We start from the raw sequence: 20,872 nt of genomic DNA, 5'->3' as shown, positions 1-20,872 counted from the left end.
GTCGGCGTCTGTAGTGAGATATAGTGGTCGGCGTCTGTAGTGAGATATAGTGGTCAGCACCTGTAGTGAGATAAAGTGGTCAGTGTCTACATTGAGATATAGTGGTCAGCACCTGTAGTGAGATAAGGTGGTCAGTGTCTACATTGAGATATAGTGGTCGGTGCCTACAGTAAGATAAAGTGGTTGGCGTCTGTAGTGAGATATAGTGGTCGGCGTCTGTAGTGGGATATAGTGGTCAGCACCTGTAGTGAGATAAAGTGGTCAGTGTCTACATTGAGATATAGTGGTCAGCACCTGTAGTGAGATAAAGTGGTCAGTGTCTACACTGAGATAAAGTGGTCGGTGCCTACAGTGAGATAAAGTGGTTGGCGTCTGTAGTGAGATATAGTGGTCGGCGTCTGTAGTGGGATATAGTGGTCAGCACCTGTAGTGAGATAAAGTGGTCAGTGTCTACATTGAGATATAGTGGTCAGCACCTGTAGTGAGATAAAGTGGTCAGTGTCTACATTGAGATATAGTGGTCGGTGCCTACAGTAAGATAAAGTGGTCGGCGTCTGTAGTGAGATATAGTGGTCGGCGTCTGTAGTGAGATATAGTGGACAGCACCTGTAGTGAGATAAAGTGGTCAGTGTCTACATTGAGATATAGTGGTCAGCACCTGTAGTGAGATAAAGTGGTCAGTGTCTACATTGAGATATAGTGGTCGGTGCCTACAGTAAGATAAAGTGGTTGGCGGCTGTAGTGAGATATAGTGGTCGGCGTCTGTAGTGGGATATAGTGGTCAGCACCTGTAGTGAGATAAAGTGGTCAGTGTCTACATTGAGATATAGTGTTCGGTGCCTACAGTGAGATAAAGTGGTTGGCGTCTGTAGTGAGATATAGTGGCCGGCGGCTGTAGTGAGATATAGTGGTCGGCGCCTGTAGTGAGATATAGTGGTCGGCGCCTGTAGTGAGATAGAATGGTCGGCGCCTGTAGTGAGATATAGTGGTCAGCGGCTGTAGTGAGATAGAATGGTCGGCGTCTGTAGTGAGATATAGTGGTCAGCGCCTACGTCGAGATATAGTGGTCAGCACCTGTAGTGAGATATAGTGATCGGCGTCTGTAGTGAGATATAGTGGTCGGCGCCTACGTCGAGATATAGTGGTCAGCACCTGTAGTGAGATATAGTGGTCAGCACCTGTAGTGAGATAAAATGGTCGGCGTCTGTAGTGAGATATAGTGGTCGGCGGCTGTAGTGAGATATATTGGTCGGCGCCTGTAGTGAGATATAGTGGTCGGCGCCTGTAGTGAGATATAGTGGTCGGCGCCTGTAGTGAGATATAGTGGTCGGCGGCTGTAGTGAGATATAGAGGTCGGCGCCTGTAGTGAGATATAGTGGTCGGCGCCTGTAGTGAGATATAGTGGTCGGCGTCTGTAGTGAGATATAGTGGTCGGCGGCTGTAGTGAGATATAGTGGTCGGCGCCTGTAGTGAGATATAGTGGTCGGCGTCTGTAGTGAGATATAGTGGTCGGCGTCTGTAGTGAGATATAGTGGTCGGCGCCTGTAGTGAGATATAGTGGTCGGCGCCTGTAGTGAGATATAGTGGTCGGCGTCCATGACACGAAACTACACAGATGCACAGTTGACGGGAGTTCATGACACGACACTAATAAACGAAACCACACAGACGCGCCATAGACGACCGTCGACCGTCATCGACCCGACACTACACACAGGCACAATAGTCTACTAAAATGCCACTACTATTGAGTAAGCGAATTTTGTTTAACGCCGCTTAATTTGAACAATATTGCGGTTATATAATAGCGTGACGTACGTCAGAGACGTTTACGACCACGGGGAATGATGCTAGAAACCCAGATATATAATCCAAACGAATCTTGGCTCACCTTTTCGAGAACTCCTGGTATCATCACCAGAATAAATATAGTCGGAATCGTACAATGGACGTTTCTTAATGGAAAGGATTTTGTTGCTTTTTGTTACCCAGATGGATAAAGTACATATATTTCTATTACGCCGCAACTCACAAATGTTAATATAAACTGTGTAGCTGTAGTTAAGGTTGATCGCATCCCCCAATGAGATGGTGGCAATCGCCATCAGCATTTCAGAGACCGTATCGCATGTCGTTCAAGATAACACAAATAAAAACTACCATCAAACATGAACTCTCGATACGACGTGTCAGAATCACAGCTAGTGAGCCTTCTCATGTTACAACGAAGTGACCCTGCGAGCTTTAATATTTCCCGCATATGCATGGAAGATAGATAGTATCATGAGGGGTGAAGATTTGCGTTACTTTATATAGTTGTCATGGTCGACATGTCCAGAAACCATGGCGGTGATAGAGGACCACCCTGTGGAAACCCCGCCAGGAAACACGTTGTAAGTGATGACTCTTCGAGATAGCTGCCTGTCTAGAGGCTGATAAACCGTTTATTCTCATTGGTGCAGATTAAAAATAAAACACTGAAACTAGATAGAGGACGCACAGGTTTGCCACTTTGTAGCTGTTACAGTTTTTAACGGCCGTGTGTTTTTACCGACAGCGTTTTTTGACTACGATTAGATTATCGTGCAAATGCATCGCTGGGGGTCACTCTCTTTACACATCTTGATCTACATCTCAACCCATAGCAGTTGATGTACGTGAGGGCTGAGAGAACGCCTGAAGTACCCTATTCTAAAGATTCCCTTCTTTACGTTTTAAATTATTTGGAATTTCACAATTCCCCTTCTCTCCTTTTGATCATGAATGTAATAATTATTTCACAATCTCCCTTCTGCCCTTTACATTTGATAATGAATGTAATAATTATTTCACAATCTCCCTTCTGCCCTTCACATTTGATCATGAATGTAATAATTATTTCACAATCTCCCTTCTGCCCTTTACATTTGATCATGAATGTAATAATTATTTCAAATTCGTATTTCACAATTTTCATTCTCCCCTTTACGTTTAATTTCAGTTGTAATTTGTGTTTCACGCTCAATTACGAGGTAGGTAAAGTATCATTAGGTCTGGCACACAGTATCTGTCAGGTTGTTGGTTGGAGTAAGGGGAATGTTTACTGGGCATCTATGTAGTTTCATTACCCGTCTTTGATTATACTGTGTCAAGGAATAGCTTGCATATGAGTTCTTTCGCTCAAACAGATACATATACCCGTTTCCGAGGAATGTTTGATAAACATTGACATCTGTGATGTTACATATACAATGTTATCATAAAATCAAATCATCACGACCCGTGAATATCTGCGGTGGAAAAGGTCTTCAGAAACCCTTGCTTGCCTTAAAGGGCGACTATGGCCAGGCTCGCTGACTTGGTTGATGCATGTCATCAAATCCCAATTGGGTGGATCGATGCTCAGGATGAGAATCACTGGATTGTCTGGTCCAGGCTCGATTATTTACAGACCACCGTCATATAGCTGTAATATTGCTGAGTGCGGCGTTAAACAACAAACAAACATCACACGTGGGACAGTGTAAGAGTGACGCAATAACTATATATATTTCATTTTTGTCTTGTCCCATTGCACCCAGTTAATATCTGTGTAGATGACATGCAAGTATGAACAAGTGAACCACAGATCGAATTTCGTAGTTCCTAAACCCGATATGATGGGTAGCCGACATCAAGATGTCCCTGTTTTGGGTTAAGGGTGTATAGTACATGTTATCACCCTGGTTGAAATAAATACGTTTATCATCTAATGGGTAGGTTTCTCGGCAGGATAAGGCCAACGGATAAAAAACCCGATATCCGTTTGGGTCATATGCGGAAAAAGATGCAAATAACAAAGTTCAAGTAGGGACTACTTTCAGTGTCTAAAAACAAACATGGCGTCGCCCTTGTCATTCGGTGAGCGAGTCAGAATTAACCATCGGGAAAAACTACTGGGATAATTGCTATAATAACAAAAGAATATACTGAAAATTAGTGTCTAACTGTTACGGTAGCTAAGGCATTTTACCAGTTTGGCAACTTTGGATATATAAATTGCAAAACTATTTAGCGAGGACACTAGCCAAGCGGAACCAGTTTCCATATTTGTACTTGTAGACCTCTGCGGCTTGGAACCTTTTCTCCAAATTAAAACAGATGGATTTGACAGAAATATGTCCGAATTGTTACCTTGTTTCGTTATGTCGTTGTGTGTACAACTGACTGCACATCGGAACGTTATGATAAATATAGACTTAAAACAAACTTGACGTCATTTGATAAAGGGCAGTTACTCTAGCGGACAGACCGATGAATTGCCACGAAAGGCAAGTTGAAACAATTTCTGTTGGTAATTTGTAGTGGATATATGTAGTTACGCCACCGTATAACAAAGAGGTTTCAACTGGAACTGTATTGACTATTGTCACTGTCCAACTGACATATCACTTATGTCCTTACGTCATATATATTAATGCGCACATTCCAGGAAAACTTGCAATGTTTAGGTAATGTTTCTGAGAGATGGAAAGAGATTTTTCGAGCACAGTACTGAAGAGTGGCGTCATATGATGAAGCTTGAGTGTTTGGGGATGGTAAATATCCTGTATTAGGAATAAGCACTATGTTGACTTCCTTTTTATGTCAGTTTCACATTGATAAGGCAAACTTATTTCAGTTGGCCATGTATGGAAATAATATCGCTTCTTGTTTGTTGTACTGTTGACAATGTTTCGTTTTTAAACTGTAAATTTCTCACTTATCTCATCAATCGAGACTGCTCGTTTCGCAAAGCGCTATTTTTGTTACTTGACCTGTGTGAATTCTTTCGTTTCCAACAGCGGTCTCGTAAATTTCAAGAACACTTTTAGTTGAAGTTGATTTTGTATATAATCATATCTCAATATATGTGACCCTAAATAACTTTTGTTACTTTTGTTTATATGTTTTAAGATTTTGCAATCACGGAACTACTTTTTCAGTCGCAAATACAAAGGGTGGTGAAACGTCCCTGTGTGTTAGGTAGGGCGATTTTACGTAAATAATTTTATTTTCCGGTAGACAACGACACAAAAAAATATATAATAAATAGAATATTCCATGTATCTCTTGAAATATCATGAGAGAAATATGATATTAAGACACAAGAAACATCCTCTATATATTATTCTGATAAGAGTAATATAAATGTAGTGATGATTGTATACAAAGCAAAATTTAAGAAGAAATAAGGTTTATCAGAACCGAAATATTGCGTTAAACCGTTATGTATAAGACGTCACCGCCAGGGTATAATCATATTTCATTGGGCGTAAAAGTCAAAATAGTGGTGGAAATTATAAGAATGGATCACTGACATAAAAGTAAATCCCGTTTACAACACAATTTGGCGGTGTCCATTGTAGCAGTTGGTACTGGGAACAGCAAGAACAACAGCACCAGAATGTTGTCTACTTAAGTCGAAAACAGCACTATCACGCCTTGGAACAATCATGAGCCAAGATTATGAGAACGTGAACCTTTGACCTCCTAATTGCCGTCGCTACCACCACATTAATCAATTTTAATTGTCAGAAAAAACATTTTCGAGATTTCACCTTACATCAGATAAGCTCGCACTAGTCTAAATAATGTTGCAGGGGGAAACAAGAAATATGAACGGTATTTTGGAAAGATGTTATATATTTATACTTAGGATTCCAGTATCATGTGTATATAAGAGTTTTTGCTAGGGCCGTAGTTGAAATAAAGTGAAAAAGGGAAGTTTCAACTTTCTCCTATTACGCTGCCAAACGTTTTCATAACATTTTGCATGTGTAATGTTCTTATCGTTAACGTTTGGTAAGTAGAACTTGAAAGCCGTCGAAGGCAAGATATGAACCATGTGTGACATTAGATCTAGAAGCAGAACAGTTTGTTTTGATTTCGAACATAAAATCGTTTAGCGAATAGGATGACATCTAACGGTGAGGTTTTACAAGTGTTATTCTTGAAATTGAGACAACAAAAAGTAATTAAGAAAAATGACGTTAATATTTTTAATATGTTGGGATTAAAGACTTGGTATCTTCAACTGGAGCGACTAATTTATATGTCGTTAAAGTTAACGATTTCTGACTTTCGCTTGATAAAACTTCAAAGAAATGCTTTACTTTCAAAATGGTTCAAGTTGAAATCTGTATACCTCGATATTAAATAGTCAGATCAGAAAATACCTAAAGTGACAACGTTTTGTCTTAAATTAACACCTATGTTCCCAATCCAGTCTATATTCACAGACTACTAAAGTACTTGACTGATTCAATTCCGAAAACATCGGAGAAGACATTATTTGGAAATGAAAACGAGTAATATTGAACTTTTATGCCTTATCGTTACCAGTGCTATGCTTGGGTAGAACATCAAACATTGTAATTTTCTCCTTAGTATAATTAAGCGTGACGGCATTGCTCCAAGAACCGAGTGTGTATATATGGAGGGGCGTCGCGGTTGAGGAGGTAACCATTAGCCCAGTGGAATGTTCAGTGAAGGTACCCGTGGATTTAAGATATTTTTCTTACTTTAAGCCACTGGGTTATATATCTAAAGAGGAGTTTGACACGCTAAGAGTACACATTACTTAAGATTTCCAAGGATATAGTGCATGTTTTAATCAGCAACTAGTTTTGATGTTGGCCTAAGATCACACGTTCCGTGATCATTTGGAGAAAGAAATGTCAGGTTGTTATTTTTTTTCTGTTTCATACATACCAAATAACATTTGGATATCACTTGAAAGAATAGGGAGAGTGTGTGTATAGGGTGGGGGTCGTTCATAAATAATAATATTAATGATCAAAACCAATACGATAAGGAATTTCTTAGGAATCTGTTTCGGAGGGTAATCGACATTATCATTTAGAAATGACGTTTCATGTTATAGGTGAGGTGAAATTGGGTTTAACGTCGCGTCCAAGATTATTGCACTTATAAAGCGACGTGCATGCACGGGTGTGTGTGTGGCTGCTTGTACTAGTCCGGACTGATGCCGATGTATAGTGCTAGCTCACTGAGATGCCATGCCGCAGTTTAACATGAATACCCCACTCAGACACAGTATACTGACTCCGAGCCGACCAAGTCCTTGTTGCCGAGCCCCTTAATGCCGAGCGCAAGACAGGGTAACAACAAGTATCATCTTTTAACGTCTTTTGGTATGACGCGGCCGGGGATCGAACCCCGGACCTTCCGCTCTCCGGGCGGACGCTCTACCACTAGACCACGGAGGCGGTCTTTCATGTTAATTGTACGGTATATCGATTTTCTTGTATGGATCCATTATGATCAAATAGAAAATTCCCTTTTACTGATATACCCACCTGAACTAGAATTATATGAGACCATTGAGACCGCCTCATTTATGTCATATTTAGACCAATGCATAAAGAATCAGAGTGACCAAAACTCTCTACAAGACTGTATTTCATCAGTGTTGGTTTCAACTTTCCCACTGTCGCCAGCTTTCACTTGATGTCGAGTAATATTGCAGCTGGTCCAGCCTTTGGTGACTAAATTTCAGAGCTTTTGAGATACAATCGAGCATGCTCTTTCTACGAAGATTTCAAAGAGTGTCTTACGACTCTTTTGTTTGATCAAGGTTACAACATTCGAAGCCCCAGTAAAGCTTTAAAAATGTTAACGGTAAACATGTGGAGGTCATTTCAAAATTTGACACAGTGACAAAAATGATGTCCTATGCAATTCCCTATTCTGACTTGTTCCATGTCTCCCCATTTTTTTTGGTGAACAACTGACTTGCCTTTGCATGTGTTTGTGACCGGTGCCACCGTTGGGGCAAGATACGCTTACCTTTTCGCGAACTCTTTTCGGTATCATCCCTAATCGATAGTAATTCATAAACACATGTTCATGATATAGTAAGAATCGTACAACGGACTTTGGTTTCGGCGGAAACTTCATAGGATTTGAGGAAGGGTTTTGTCGTTTTTATTAAAATTGTCAAGTTTGTTCCAAGTTAACTGGCTAAACTAGTGAGTGATTATTTGATTGGCATATCAGATACTATGACGTCATTACAGTCATTGTTAATGTATCATGTATGGTCAGTGAAACAAGTGGATTGAGCAAATGCCTAACAATATCCAGTCCGTAAGGACCGACTGTTTGACATTTTTAGGGTGGTTGGAATATTTTTTGAAGGTCTTTGAATGAGTGAGTGAGTTGGATTTTACGCCGTTTGGAACAGTATTGCACATATATCACGGCGTGTCAGCTTTATGTGGGAGGAAAGCCCGAATTGATTCAGGTCTCAGACGTTTACCACTTTGGTGAAACACACAAACCTAGAAACATAATCGGAGCTAACCGGGATTTAAACCCGCGATCATAGGTGTCTGGCGTGCCCAAGGGAAGCAACTCTGCACTGCGAAATTGCGGCCCCTTAGGCTATCGGGCAAATTCGTGCCCCAAGAAAATATTTGAAAATTAAATTGCCTCAGAAAAGTTTGACATGTTGGATGTCAGAGAAAAAGCGCCCAGCAAGTATCGGCATTACTCTGTCACCAAGAAAAACTTAAAAGTATTGATTTAATCGGGGCAACACGTTACGCCAGTGGTCTTTGAATGCGTGTTATTTTGGACGTTGCATTTCGTTTGACTTTTTCCATTATAATGAAACATATTGCACTTACTTTTCTTCTTTTTCTTCAATGAAGGTCGAGACACTTTAGATTTAGGTTTTGAAACAGGCGCAGCTGTTGTTGTATTATCACTGGCGGCGTCAGCTACTGTAGACTTAATAAAGTAACGTCTTTCACAACGGCTGCCCGCTGCGCTGCAACGTCTTTCTTCTTGGATATAACTCTTACTGCACACGCTGTGGACGGAACATTTGCGCGTGCGCCTTTGCTTGCACGTGCGTGAGCATGCGCCCCACTCGGTCCAAGAGTCGTAGAGCAGATCGTAGAGGAGTTGTTCAATGTAGCGATTCCGACGTCGAAAACCATAGACTTGATAAGACAACACGGAACAGCCTCCGCGACGTCGTTTACATATTCTCTTCTCCTTCAACCACGTCTTACCGCACTGTTGCTGCCGTCGGCATCGTCGCACCCGGGTTTGTTCACATTTTCTGTTGCATGTTGACCATCTGGACCAGGGGCTGTAATATTCGCACAGAATATTGTCTATACCCCCGACGCCCTTGTGAACGTATTTTGTGCTATTTAAAGCCGGCGTGGGAGTTGTGTTGTTTGGTTCAACGCCTTCTTCACTCACTGACACCTGTAATTATAGGAAAGATGTTAGGAATATTGTCTCTAAAGTTTATTTTCTTTGTCAGACCCTCCATTCTGTAAATAGAAAATATCTTAAATGCATCGCGGTGTCAAAATAGCGGCTAATTGGCAGGTTTCATGGATGATTGTTATGTGCGGTACCAACTTTCATACAAGTTCGTCTGGGTTTTGTTTTTCAGTTTCCGTATTTATAAATTCCTGCACGTCAGAGTTAGATATGAAACGAATAAACCGGTATTGTTCTCACGTTTTTGCCATTTTGAAATAAACAGTTTAGAATATCCAATTGATAAAGCATGAAAGTCGCACGTAGACCGTCCTGTATTTTAACAGTGCACTTCCGTTTCTTCTACAACATCCGCGTGCGAACCCAAAGCTTCTAGCAGGGAACCCACACCTTAGGTATCAACATTAATCATCTCTAGACCCACAAAAGTGCAATGTCGAGAGTTCACGAAGGACACATTTGCGGCATATCTATAATAATGTAGCAATACGGGTATAAAGTCAAATGGCAGCCTTTCTGCTGGCATAGTGTACTTCGTGACCTCTTGGATCTAGCGGTGCTCCCGCAGGGCTTGGTTCGAACTGAAATGTCCTAGGAGGTTGTATCTTCTCGCATCCCTAAAACAAACATACCCATCTGGTGCCACGAAAATAAGCTAACGATGCACAAACATATTTTGAATCAATTCATTTGTTTAAAATGTAAATCATTATGGCGTAACATTTTATGGTAATATTGTTTGAAGCAGATTCGCTCTGGTTTAAACCAATTTGATTTCCATTCATGTGAACATTTTTGTACTTGTGAGTGGCGGGTGCTACCGGTTGGGAAGGCCATGCAGAGAGTTAGCTCCCCTGCTCTGGTTTGGGAGCGAAAATGCTGTAAGGGAAAGACAAAACGTACCCAATAATTATCTCAGTAGGTACGTAGGTTTTAACTTAAATCCAAAAAATATTTGCTGGAACAGATTTCAAAAAGGCAAAATAGTGATGAATATTATACGAAAGTGGTGTTCGCTTTATAGGTGGTGAGGTGAGGTGAAATGGGGTTTAACGTCGCGTCCAAGATTATTGCACTTATATAGAGACGTGCATGCACGTGTGTGTGTGTGTGTGTGTGTGTGTGTGTGTGTGTGTGTGTGTGTGTGTGTGTGTGTGTGTGTGTGTGTGTGTGTGTGTGTGTGTGTGTGTCTGCTTGTACTAGTCCGGATGCCGATTTCTAGTGCTAGCCCACTGATACACCATGCCGCAGTTTAACATGAATACCCCCTCAGACACAGAACACTGGTTCCAGACCGACCAGTCCTTGTTTTAGCCCCTTAATGCTGAGCGCCAGACAGGGTAACAACAAGTACCATCTTTTGAACCCCGGACCTTCCGCTCTCCGGGCGGGCGCTCTACCACTCGAACACGGAGGCGGCCCTTTTCGCTTTGTGAGGTGAAGCAAGGTGAGCTTCGTGAATGTTTAACTAGAGCGTCAGGGTATCCTGTCTCCGTCAGAGTGGAGAAGCTGGTGATGTGACTTCACAGAGTGATGCAGGGCGCCGGGTGGCCAAGTGGTTAAAGCAGTGTCTCGTCATGCCGAAGACCAAGGATCGACTCCCAACATGGGTACAATGTGTTCTGCCAAAGCTGGTGTCTTCCATCGCGATTAGGCTTGACTATTGGTTACATCGGCGTACAACCTTCCCTCACTTACTCGGAGAGTGATACCTCTATGAAGAGTGTAACCTATGTTTAAAAACCGACGATCATTCATTCAATGGTAAAGTAGCGCTAATAACATCCTTTGAAATGCGCAAGGTAGCCTCCGCGGACGTTATTGAGACAGGGCCCGACACCAAGTTGTGTCAGCAAGCCGGTGTTTTTACAGATCAAGTTCTTTAACGTCAGTTTATAGTTCCACATCATTTAAACCTAATATGCCTGCGACCTGTCGACCTGTCGGCCTGTTAACCTATTGGACCGGATATTTAGTTTTGGTTGTGTCAGGTGTACGTGAATGATGGAGGCGGTCTTATGGGATTGTCACAATGACCCTATGAGTTGAGGTTAAATAGTATCATCAGCCTACAACAGATGTATTCAGCAAGGCTTGCAATTAAACCAAGTCTTCGAAATTTAAAGCGGTTATCTAAGGTTAATTTTCGGTGGATAACATGAACATTAACTACCGAGTGGAAAGCGATAAATCACACATGTCCTTTGCCTCGTATAAGTGGAACTTGGCTGCTGTTGTGACGATGTTACACGATATACGGGTGGCTCCGGTATGGAGCCTTTGGACAAAAGGACGTTTTCGTGATTTCGGCTCTGTTACTAAGGGGTCTGGCAGGGGTGAAGAGGGGTTAGGTCGGGTCATTTACCAGAGGGGTTAGTTGTAGGGGTTAATGTGTCATATACAATCATCACACGTTACAAGAAGCGTACACAATGGAAACAGTTGATTATAAGGTTAAGGGTTAAAGCAGAGATTCGTTGTCAAACACAAACTGTCTTCACTTACTACGGTGCTGACACGGAATGGCGAGGGTTAATCCCCAGGGCTATAGAATCATGTGGTGTACATGAGAACAACCGCTTTGGTGCGTCTTACTGTCTCAGAGGGACAATTAACATATCCATTCATTCCGGTTTCATATCCTTTTCATGCATGATGGAATGACATACTACTACTACTACTACTACTACTACTACTACTACTACTACTACTACTACTACTACTACTACTACTACCACCACCACCACCACCACCACCACCACCACCAATACTACTACTACTACTACTACTACTACTACTACTACTACTACTACTACTACTACTGCTACTGTGAGTGAGTGAGTGAATTGGGTTTAACGCCGCAGTTAACAGTATTCCAGTTATATCACGGCGTGTCAGCTGAATGTGGGAGGAAAATCCGAAGTGATGCAGGTCTCAGACGTTTACCACTTCGGTGAAACCCACGAGCACAGGTATGGTGCTGACAAACCTAGAAACATAATTGGGGTGAACCGGGATTCGAACCCACAATCATAGGTTTCTAGCGTGCCAAAGGGTCGCAACTCTGCACAGCGAATCGGGGCGCCTTAGACGCCTGGGCCACCCGTGCCCCCTACAACTACTACTTCTACTACTACTACTACTACTACTACTACTACTACTACTACTACTACTTCTACTACTACTACTACCACTACCAGTACTACTACTACCACTACCAGTACTACTACTACCACTACCAGTACTACTACTACTACTACTACTACTACTACTACTACTATCACTTCTACTACTACTACCACTGCTGCTACTGGAGTATTCAAGATTCAAGATTAATAAGGATTCTTCATATTTAAATAAAAAATAAGGTAGGCGACGGTAACGGCTGACACTTCACGGACATGGGCGTGACAACATAAGACGCTGCCCACTCGTCACTTATCCCGACATGGACACGTTGGCCAAGTCAAGTGTATACAATCAATATTAGGAGTGATTCATTCATGAGTGAAACCCTTAGACACCGTCAAGTTAATAAACAGAGAAGCCATGTAGACCCTAGCCTTTATAGGCCCTGTTCTGAGCAATGCTTTAGATTGAGTCCAGATTTATTTCGACAATAACACTTCCTGATTGTATAGGACTGGAGAAGAAGGCATTCCTAAAACTGGATGAAAGACGTCAGACATCAAGGAAGGAACTCATGCATTTACAGCCTCTGCGAAAAGTGCTGCTATATGATTCGTTTTCTTTCAATTGCCACATCTTATTTGTCATGAGTCACGGGGTATGATATTATACACAAAAAGGAGTGTCAATCGAAAGGTGAAAAGAATGTTGAGAAAATATACACAACATTCAAGCTATTAATACAACCTACTAGAGTATGCGTGACGTTATACGTCTAAACAGTTTACATGTTTAATACAACCTACTAGAGCATGCGTGTTGTTATACGTCTAAACAGTTTACATGTTTAATACTGCCTACTAGAGTATGCGTGACGTTATACGTCTAAACAGTTTACATGTTTAATACTGCCTACTAGAGCATGCGTGACGTTATACGTCTAAACAGTTTACATGTTAATACTGCCTACTAGAGTATGCGTGACGTTATACGTCTAAACAGTTTACATGTTAAATACTGCCTACTAGAGCATGCGTGACGTTACACGTCTAAACAGTTTACATGTTTAATACTGCCTACTAGAGTATGCGTGACGTTATACGTCTAAACAGGTTACATGTTAATACTGCCTACTAGAGTATGCATGACGTTATACGTCTTAACAGTTTACATGTTTAATACTGCCTACTAGAGCATGCGTGACGTTATACGTCTAAACAGTTTACATGTTTAATACTGCCTACTAGAGTATGCGTGACGTTACACGTCTAAACAGGTTACATGTTAATACTGCCTACTAGAGTATGCATGACGTTATACGTCTAAACAGTTTACATGTTTAATACTGCCTACTAGAGCATGCGTGACGTTATACGTCTAAACAGTTTACATGTTTAATACTTCCTACTAGAGTATGCGTGACGTTATGCGTCAACAAAGTTGAGATGTTAATACTGCCTACTAGAGTATGCGCGACGTTATGCGTCAACAAAGTTGATATGTAAATACTGCCTACTAGAGTATGCGTGACGTTATGCGTCAACACAGTTGATATGTTAATACTGCCTTCAAGAGTATGCATGACGTTATACGTCTAAACAGTTTACATGTTAATAGTGCCTTCAAGAGTAGCCATGACGTTATGCGTCAACACAGTTGAGATGTAAATACTGCCTACTAGAGTATGCGTGACGTTATGCGTCAACACAGTTGAGATGTAAATACTGCCTTCAAGAGTATCCATGACGTTATACGTCTAAACAGTTTACATGTTAATACTGCCTTCAAGAGTAGCCATGACGTTATGCGTCAACACAGTTGAGAAGTTAATACTGCCTACTAGAGTATGCGTGACGTTATGCGTCAACACAGTTGAGATGTTAATACTGCCTACTAGAGTATGCGTGACGTTATGCGTCAACACAGTTGAGATGTTAATACTGCCTACTAGAGTATGCGTGACGTTATGCGTCAACACAGTTGAGATGTTAATACTGCCTACTAGAGTATGCGTGACGTTATGCGTCAACACAGTTGAGATGTTAATACTGCCTACTAGAGTATGCGTGACGTTATGCGTCGACGTATTTACCATAGCACCAAACGTAAGCATGGAATTGTATCATTACAACCTGCGAGAGTGAAGCAACATATATCAAACAATATTGTCATGCTATAAAATCCCATGTTAATATTCCTGATTTCGTGCCACAACATATCCCACATACGTGTACCTGTAGCCATATCGTGACATAGCATATAATATTGTTTCATCATTCAGTTTCGTATCTGTGACATATAATGAATTCAGAACAACACCCTTGGAGTATATAGGCAGCATAGGCCCCAATCACCCCACGCTACTTGTAAGAATCGACTCCACATTGGGTAGTATTAATGTGTGACCTGATGTGTGTGTCATCGTACCCCGACCACTCGGATTGTGTCTTGTGCCGTCAACCACGACTTTGTCTGGTATATTTATAGGACGGACTGAACTGTTTCTGCCTGCGGCGTAAAACAACACCTACTCCCTTCTCAATTGTGACAAATACATTGATATGCCTGCTGTTGTGTAATGAAACTCAAACATGTGCTGTTGGGCTGAGAAATGCCACACATTCGTGCACTTACTGGTGTGATATATCACTCCTATCGACAGACAAGAATTCACACTCAAGAGTGCCTGTACCTATCAAAGAACAGTGTGCAAACAGTCACGTATTTATTACCTAACAAATCACAGGCATGCTGTGACATATCACAGATACATTCACGCTGCATGTACGGGACACGGACTACGCCAGTCAACCAGTATACCAATTGTAGCATCTATGACACAATCTTGGAACAGCGAAAGGCGATATACAGCAAAACCCAAAGGAACGTAAATATATATCATGTTCACGCTCTCCTTGACATATGCATCAACGAAGGGTGTCCCTTTCTCCGCTATCTACGTCTGCCTCCGACATCAGTATCAAAGATCACATACATTGCAGCTACTGGCGACAGGTTTTGCAATACCATATGCATTGGTAAACCGGCGCATGAATGAAATCACAAAATATGCACGGATAGGACAAGCCTGATTTGGATAGGCGAAAACAAATGCTCAGTGCATGATACAACACTCAAAACAATCCCAATTTACTTTCCCTACCCATACCTAACCCAAGCTTACCAACTTTGCTCTGCTATGAACATAACAATTGCAGTTATGACAGCGCTCTATGGAATTCTCCCTTGTCTACAAGTGTTGATGCAATGCAACAAAATAAACAGAGCAACAGAACGATATCATATTCAGATGGCCTCAAAAACCACGCTTACGTCATTGACGGTCGACTCTAATCAGGGGCACGGACATAATGCCATGTGTAGTCTATGAATTAGATATACCAGCTTCTATTTTACTTTATGATAAATGAGTGTGTTAGGCCCTCTGACACCTCTAGGAGGGAAGGTAATACTTGCGCAGACCAAAATAGTTTCGTGATAAAACAAAGGTAAAGAAACGTCCGCCTTGATGTACACCTTTCTGAAATGTGCTACAAGTACCAAGACAGTCCGCATATAGAACGTGTTTTGACATTTACACACTACGTCCCTGTTGAAATGTGATTGATCACTTTGGACATCAATAAAAACATATTGATAAAAAAGTCGAACAAAAAAATAATATAAGAAATTCCGTTTTTTTAACAAAACACTTTTGTAATGGAATTACACCGCTTTAAAAAATATCACGAGTTCACAATATGGAACAACATTGTTTCTTTCTATGTTTCAGACATAACACAAATGAGTCTATGTGGCATGTGGTATCTACATTACAAGTTTATAACCTATTTATGCGTCTTACAGAACTCTTCACGCACCCAACTTAGTCAGGCAGTTAGCAACATGTGTGTTTAGTGTTAGGCAGTGGGATTCTTCTACCACTCCGTTACATTCAAGCTTTACTTTGTACACGAACAATAAGGATAATTGCTGGTGGATATTATGCCTTCGGATTAGTCCCAATAGCTATACCATTCATGGGGCGATGTTTAAAAACCGGTTGACAATGTTATACTGCACATGACGATGTGTCGTTCTACATGTTTCTTTAACGGATTTCTATTATGTTAAAAAGCCCGTAGCCTCCACAGACGAGTGTCTCAGACGCACAGTCAAGTTAACTGGGTCAGTGGCACAACAAGTAGAGGTAGATGTGGGAATAACGTATGATATAACTTTAACATTCAACGCTGAGATAGCGTGACCACATAACGTGATATGATAAATGAAAACTTGTCAACAAGTCATATGATATGCCATAGGTACGAGGACGTACAGGGACACGCCGATAAGAAACATGCATTATTCATATCAATTTCAAATCTATCTACCAATCTAAAATCAATCTATCAAGGAGTCAATGAGCTTGAAAACGAATGTATTAAATACACATAGAAGGCATTTTATATATATTTTAATTAGTAAACAACTATCAAGTTGTTTTTTATTATATGAATTATATGTATTATGTCTGTAATAAACTTTTACCCTTCTTACCGTATGCAAGAAGACAGTCCGACGTTTCTTTGAGATCATGTACTGTGCCTTTTAGAGACGTAACAGTATTTACGGCATATTTACTGTTGCTACTGCTAGCAAACGACTTGCGGCGAGCTGGGACACTTTACTCATGGTATGTGTCTTTTACAGCTGTCCCCATGGGTAATTCGTACACTAGAAAGCGGACAAGCTTTTGTAGGTCATGTTTATCTGTCTAACCACAAGTTAAGTTGAAAAAATGTTTTGTTGAGAGTGTGTATATGTCTGGGAGTGTGTGTGGCTCTGCTTCTCACTACTTTACACACAGTGAGAATTTACAACTTCTCTGAGGTATAGTACAAATTCTTTTTCACCTGTTTCTGCTGCTGCAACTCCATCACTCTGGCTAAGGGGAAATTTCTCTAAGACAAACGTTGACGCTTCACGCGTTAATTTCCTAACGGATAATTGTTTGAAGAAGGGTTGTGGAAAAGAAATACAACAATCGCATTACAAAATCATAGTGACAGGTAAGAGACGTCAGTGACGTAATTCTTAATACACATTTCAGACACCCACTTGGAAAACATATGAAATGCACATCAATACTACGTGTGATAAATATTAATTGCCCCCAAATCGGTTTTGCAGTTTAGAGTAAAAATGTTAAACTACTCACAGTTGAAGGTCCGTCCGAAGCGACAATAATCGCCATGCTTAGTATTACCGCAAGATCAAGTAAATAGCACATAGTGTAGAACTGTTGACCAGTCGCCAGTGGATGTATATGTGTCTAGGGTTAGGGACTACAGCTTGGATGTAGAGCCCTGAGGTTTGCCTACAACACGTTCTGAAGAAGAGTCTAAGCACAGTGGGCTTTCATCACTGTGCTTCACTGGGCTCACCCTCCTCTTATAAGAGTGACAGTGACACAAGCAGCACATCGGGTCAGGGCAATAATTGACGCCCCACCGTTGAGAGGAGAGCGTTACGCCGGTTGCAATAACTTGTTGTCGGACGGCCAAACAGGTTCATTCACAACCTACAGTGCATCTAAGTGCGGCGGCTCGTAGAGGGTGTGAGGGGGCCGTGCTTATGCTGATATGAATGTAATAGTTGTACGCGAAGGCGGAAACAATTGTGACGTTTCGACGGAGGCTGAGTGTGTCACACGACGACTCATCAATACATTTGTCGGGTCACGTGGGATTAAGATGACATCGATAAAAAGGAGTGGGCACCTTATGCGCTGTTTGACGTTATGGAGGTGGGTCTTGGTAGAACAGTCTACCGCTGACTCCGCCCTATTGTCACTGTGGCTGTGGACATTCCTTGCCGTCAACTCATGTTTGTATCACCGCGCAGAGTGTAGAAACTGTTTCTCTCGGGGTAGTCATTGATCGGAAGAATTTCGCTTCGATCATAGCTCAGCAATAGAACCAGTCTCGCAGTTTCGTCCACACAGGAACACACCACATGCTTCTTTCCCTGTATGGATAGTCCTTTTCTTTTAATATATTAATATCTCTTTATCAGCGACATATGTATTTAATTAGTCTCGTGCATTGGAAGTTCAAATAATTAAAGAGAGACTTATATACGAGAACGCAAACATACTGTTTTGAAGATAACATGTTAAAATATGTTTGGGGGAACATGAGGAATATACGTTTAGAAATTATATTTCTTGAAGGTAATTTATTCTTGTATTCATCTTCCAATGTTTATGTTGTGGCGGTCATTGACTGCACCACGTCATCAGAATATAAATAGCTCAAATCTTGTGAAATTAAAATTGTTTATTTGTAGATTCAGATATCCACACATATTAGACATTTAAAAACAAAAACGATATTACGTTTCATTTTCTGCACATAAAAGAAAGTCTTAGGAGAGGAGAAATCCGCTCTCCGCTTTTGTGGTTTTGTGCATTCATTATTTTATATCAACTCAACCAACTGGGTTTAAATGTAAATGTCGTAAACATTTCGACGCCCTGGGCCCCTATCTCTATTTTATCTCATAAACATTTCATCTGACCGGATTAGCAAATGATAAATATTTTATCAAGTGTTTACTTTACTTTGTTGCACCGTTGTTATTTCAATAAACGGTGAAAAACCTCAATATAACCTTCTCCCAACTAGCATCAACAAAATGTTAAATGACGTCACCATGGCGTGACGAAACACTATGAAAAGGACAGTTCTTCTCTGTGAAAGAAATTAATAATTAAAGTAAATATCAAATCACTTTTATTACCTTGCAATGTCTCATTAACCGTGGAATAACACGGGCAATACGTATGCCTGTCCATGTGAGAATATATTTGTATCAGTCTTGCGCGGAACGAGGTGGGGTACCAATGAGTTATTGGATGGGCGTGGGTGTGTTTGTGGCATGGGTGTTGAAGGGATGGGGGCGGAGGGATGTGAGTGGATCGTTGAGAATTTGCTTCGTATAGCGAGAAACATCATGCTGAATCAGTTATGCATGGTGCTTATTAATATCGAATTCCTTTCTCTTTTGACGAGAAAAATACTCCACAAAATTACATTTCTTATAAATAACCTCCAAATCTTACTGCAGGAGCCAGAAAATAATACAATGTTGGTATTTGAACATGGATTTAGAGCAATTATGTACTGCATCTGTGTCATACTGCTGTACTGCATCTGTGTCATACTGTATCTGTGTTATACTGCTGTACTGCATCTGTGTCATACTGCTGTACTGCATTTGTGTCATACTGTATCTGTGTCAAACTGCTGTACTGTATCTGTTATACTGCTGTACTGCATCTGTGTCATACTGCATCTGTGTCATACTGCTGTACTGCATTTGTGTCATACTGCTGTACTGCATCTGTGTTATACTGCTGTACTGCATCTGTGTCAGACTGCATCTGTATCATACTGCTGTACTGCATTTGTGTCATACTGCTGTACTGCATCTGTGTCATACTGTTTCTGTGTCATACTGCTGAACTGTATCTGTGTCATACTGTATCTGTGTCATACTGCTGTACTGCATCTGTGTCATACTGTATCTGTGTCATACTGCTGTACTGCATCTGCGTCATACTGTATCTGTGTCATACTGCTGTACTGCATCTGTGTCATACTGCCGTACTGCATCTGTGTCATACTGTATCTGTGTCATACTGCTGTACTGTATCTGTGTTATACTGCTGTACTGCCTTTGTGTCATACTGCTGTACTGCATCTGTGTCATACTGTATCTGTGTCATACTGCTGAACTGTATCCGTGTCATACTGTATCTGTGTCATACTGCTGTACTGCATCTGTTTCATACTGCTGTACTGCATCTGTGTCATACTGCTGAACTGTGTCTGTGCCATACTGCTGAAATGTGTCTGTGTCATACTGTATCTGTGTCATACTGCTGTACTGCATCTGTTTCATACTGTATCTGTGTTATACTGCTGTACTGCATCTGTGTCATACTGCTGTACTGCATTTGTGTCATACTGTATCTGTGTCATACTGCTGTACTGTATCTGTGTTATACTGCTGTACTGCTTCTGTGTCATACTGCATCTGTGTCATACTGCTGTACTGCATTTGTGTCATACTGCTGTACTGCATCTGTGTTATACTGCTGTACTGCATCTGTGTCAGACTGCATCTGTATCATACTGCTGTACTGCATTTGTGTCATACTGCTGTACTGCATCTGTGTCATACTGTTTCTGTGTCATACTGCTGAACTGTATCTGTGTCATACTGTATCTGTGTCATACTGCTGTACTGCATCTGTGTCATACTGTATCTGTGTCATACTGCTGTACTGCATCTGTTTCATACTGTATCTGTGTCATACTGCTGTACTGCATCTGTGTCATACTGCCGTACTGCATCTGTGTCATACTGTATCTGTGTCATACTGCTGTACTGTATCTGTGTTATACTGCTG

General features: G+C 41.1%; 1 protein-coding gene across 1 annotated transcript in view; it reads right to left on the bottom strand.

Annotated features, from left to right (window-relative positions):
• Positions 1–18,246, bottom strand: part of LOC124153083 (transmembrane protease serine 11B-like protein) — a 37,508-nt gene extending 19,262 nt beyond the window's left edge. Inside the window, exons 1-2 of the mRNA XM_046526223.2 lie at positions 17,615–18,246; positions 8,652–9,243 (exon numbers count right to left, since the gene is read on the bottom strand). Of these exons, the coding sequence (XP_046382179.1) occupies positions 8,652–9,243; positions 17,615–17,686 (664 nt within the window). The 5' untranslated portion in view covers positions 17,687–18,246. The remainder of the gene's footprint in view (positions 1–8,651; positions 9,244–17,614) is intronic.
• Positions 18,247–20,872: the final 2,626 nt, after the last annotated feature.

The sequence above is a fragment of the Haliotis rufescens genome, unplaced genomic scaffold (assembly GCF_023055435.1).
Source record: "Haliotis rufescens isolate VD_foot unplaced genomic scaffold, xgHalRufe1.0.p SCAF_11, whole genome shotgun sequence".
NCBI classification, from domain to species: domain Eukaryota; kingdom Metazoa; phylum Mollusca; class Gastropoda; order Lepetellida; family Haliotidae; genus Haliotis; species Haliotis rufescens.
The sequence above is the reverse complement of the archived record's forward strand: the minus strand, read 5'-3'. Positions and strand labels throughout refer to the sequence as shown.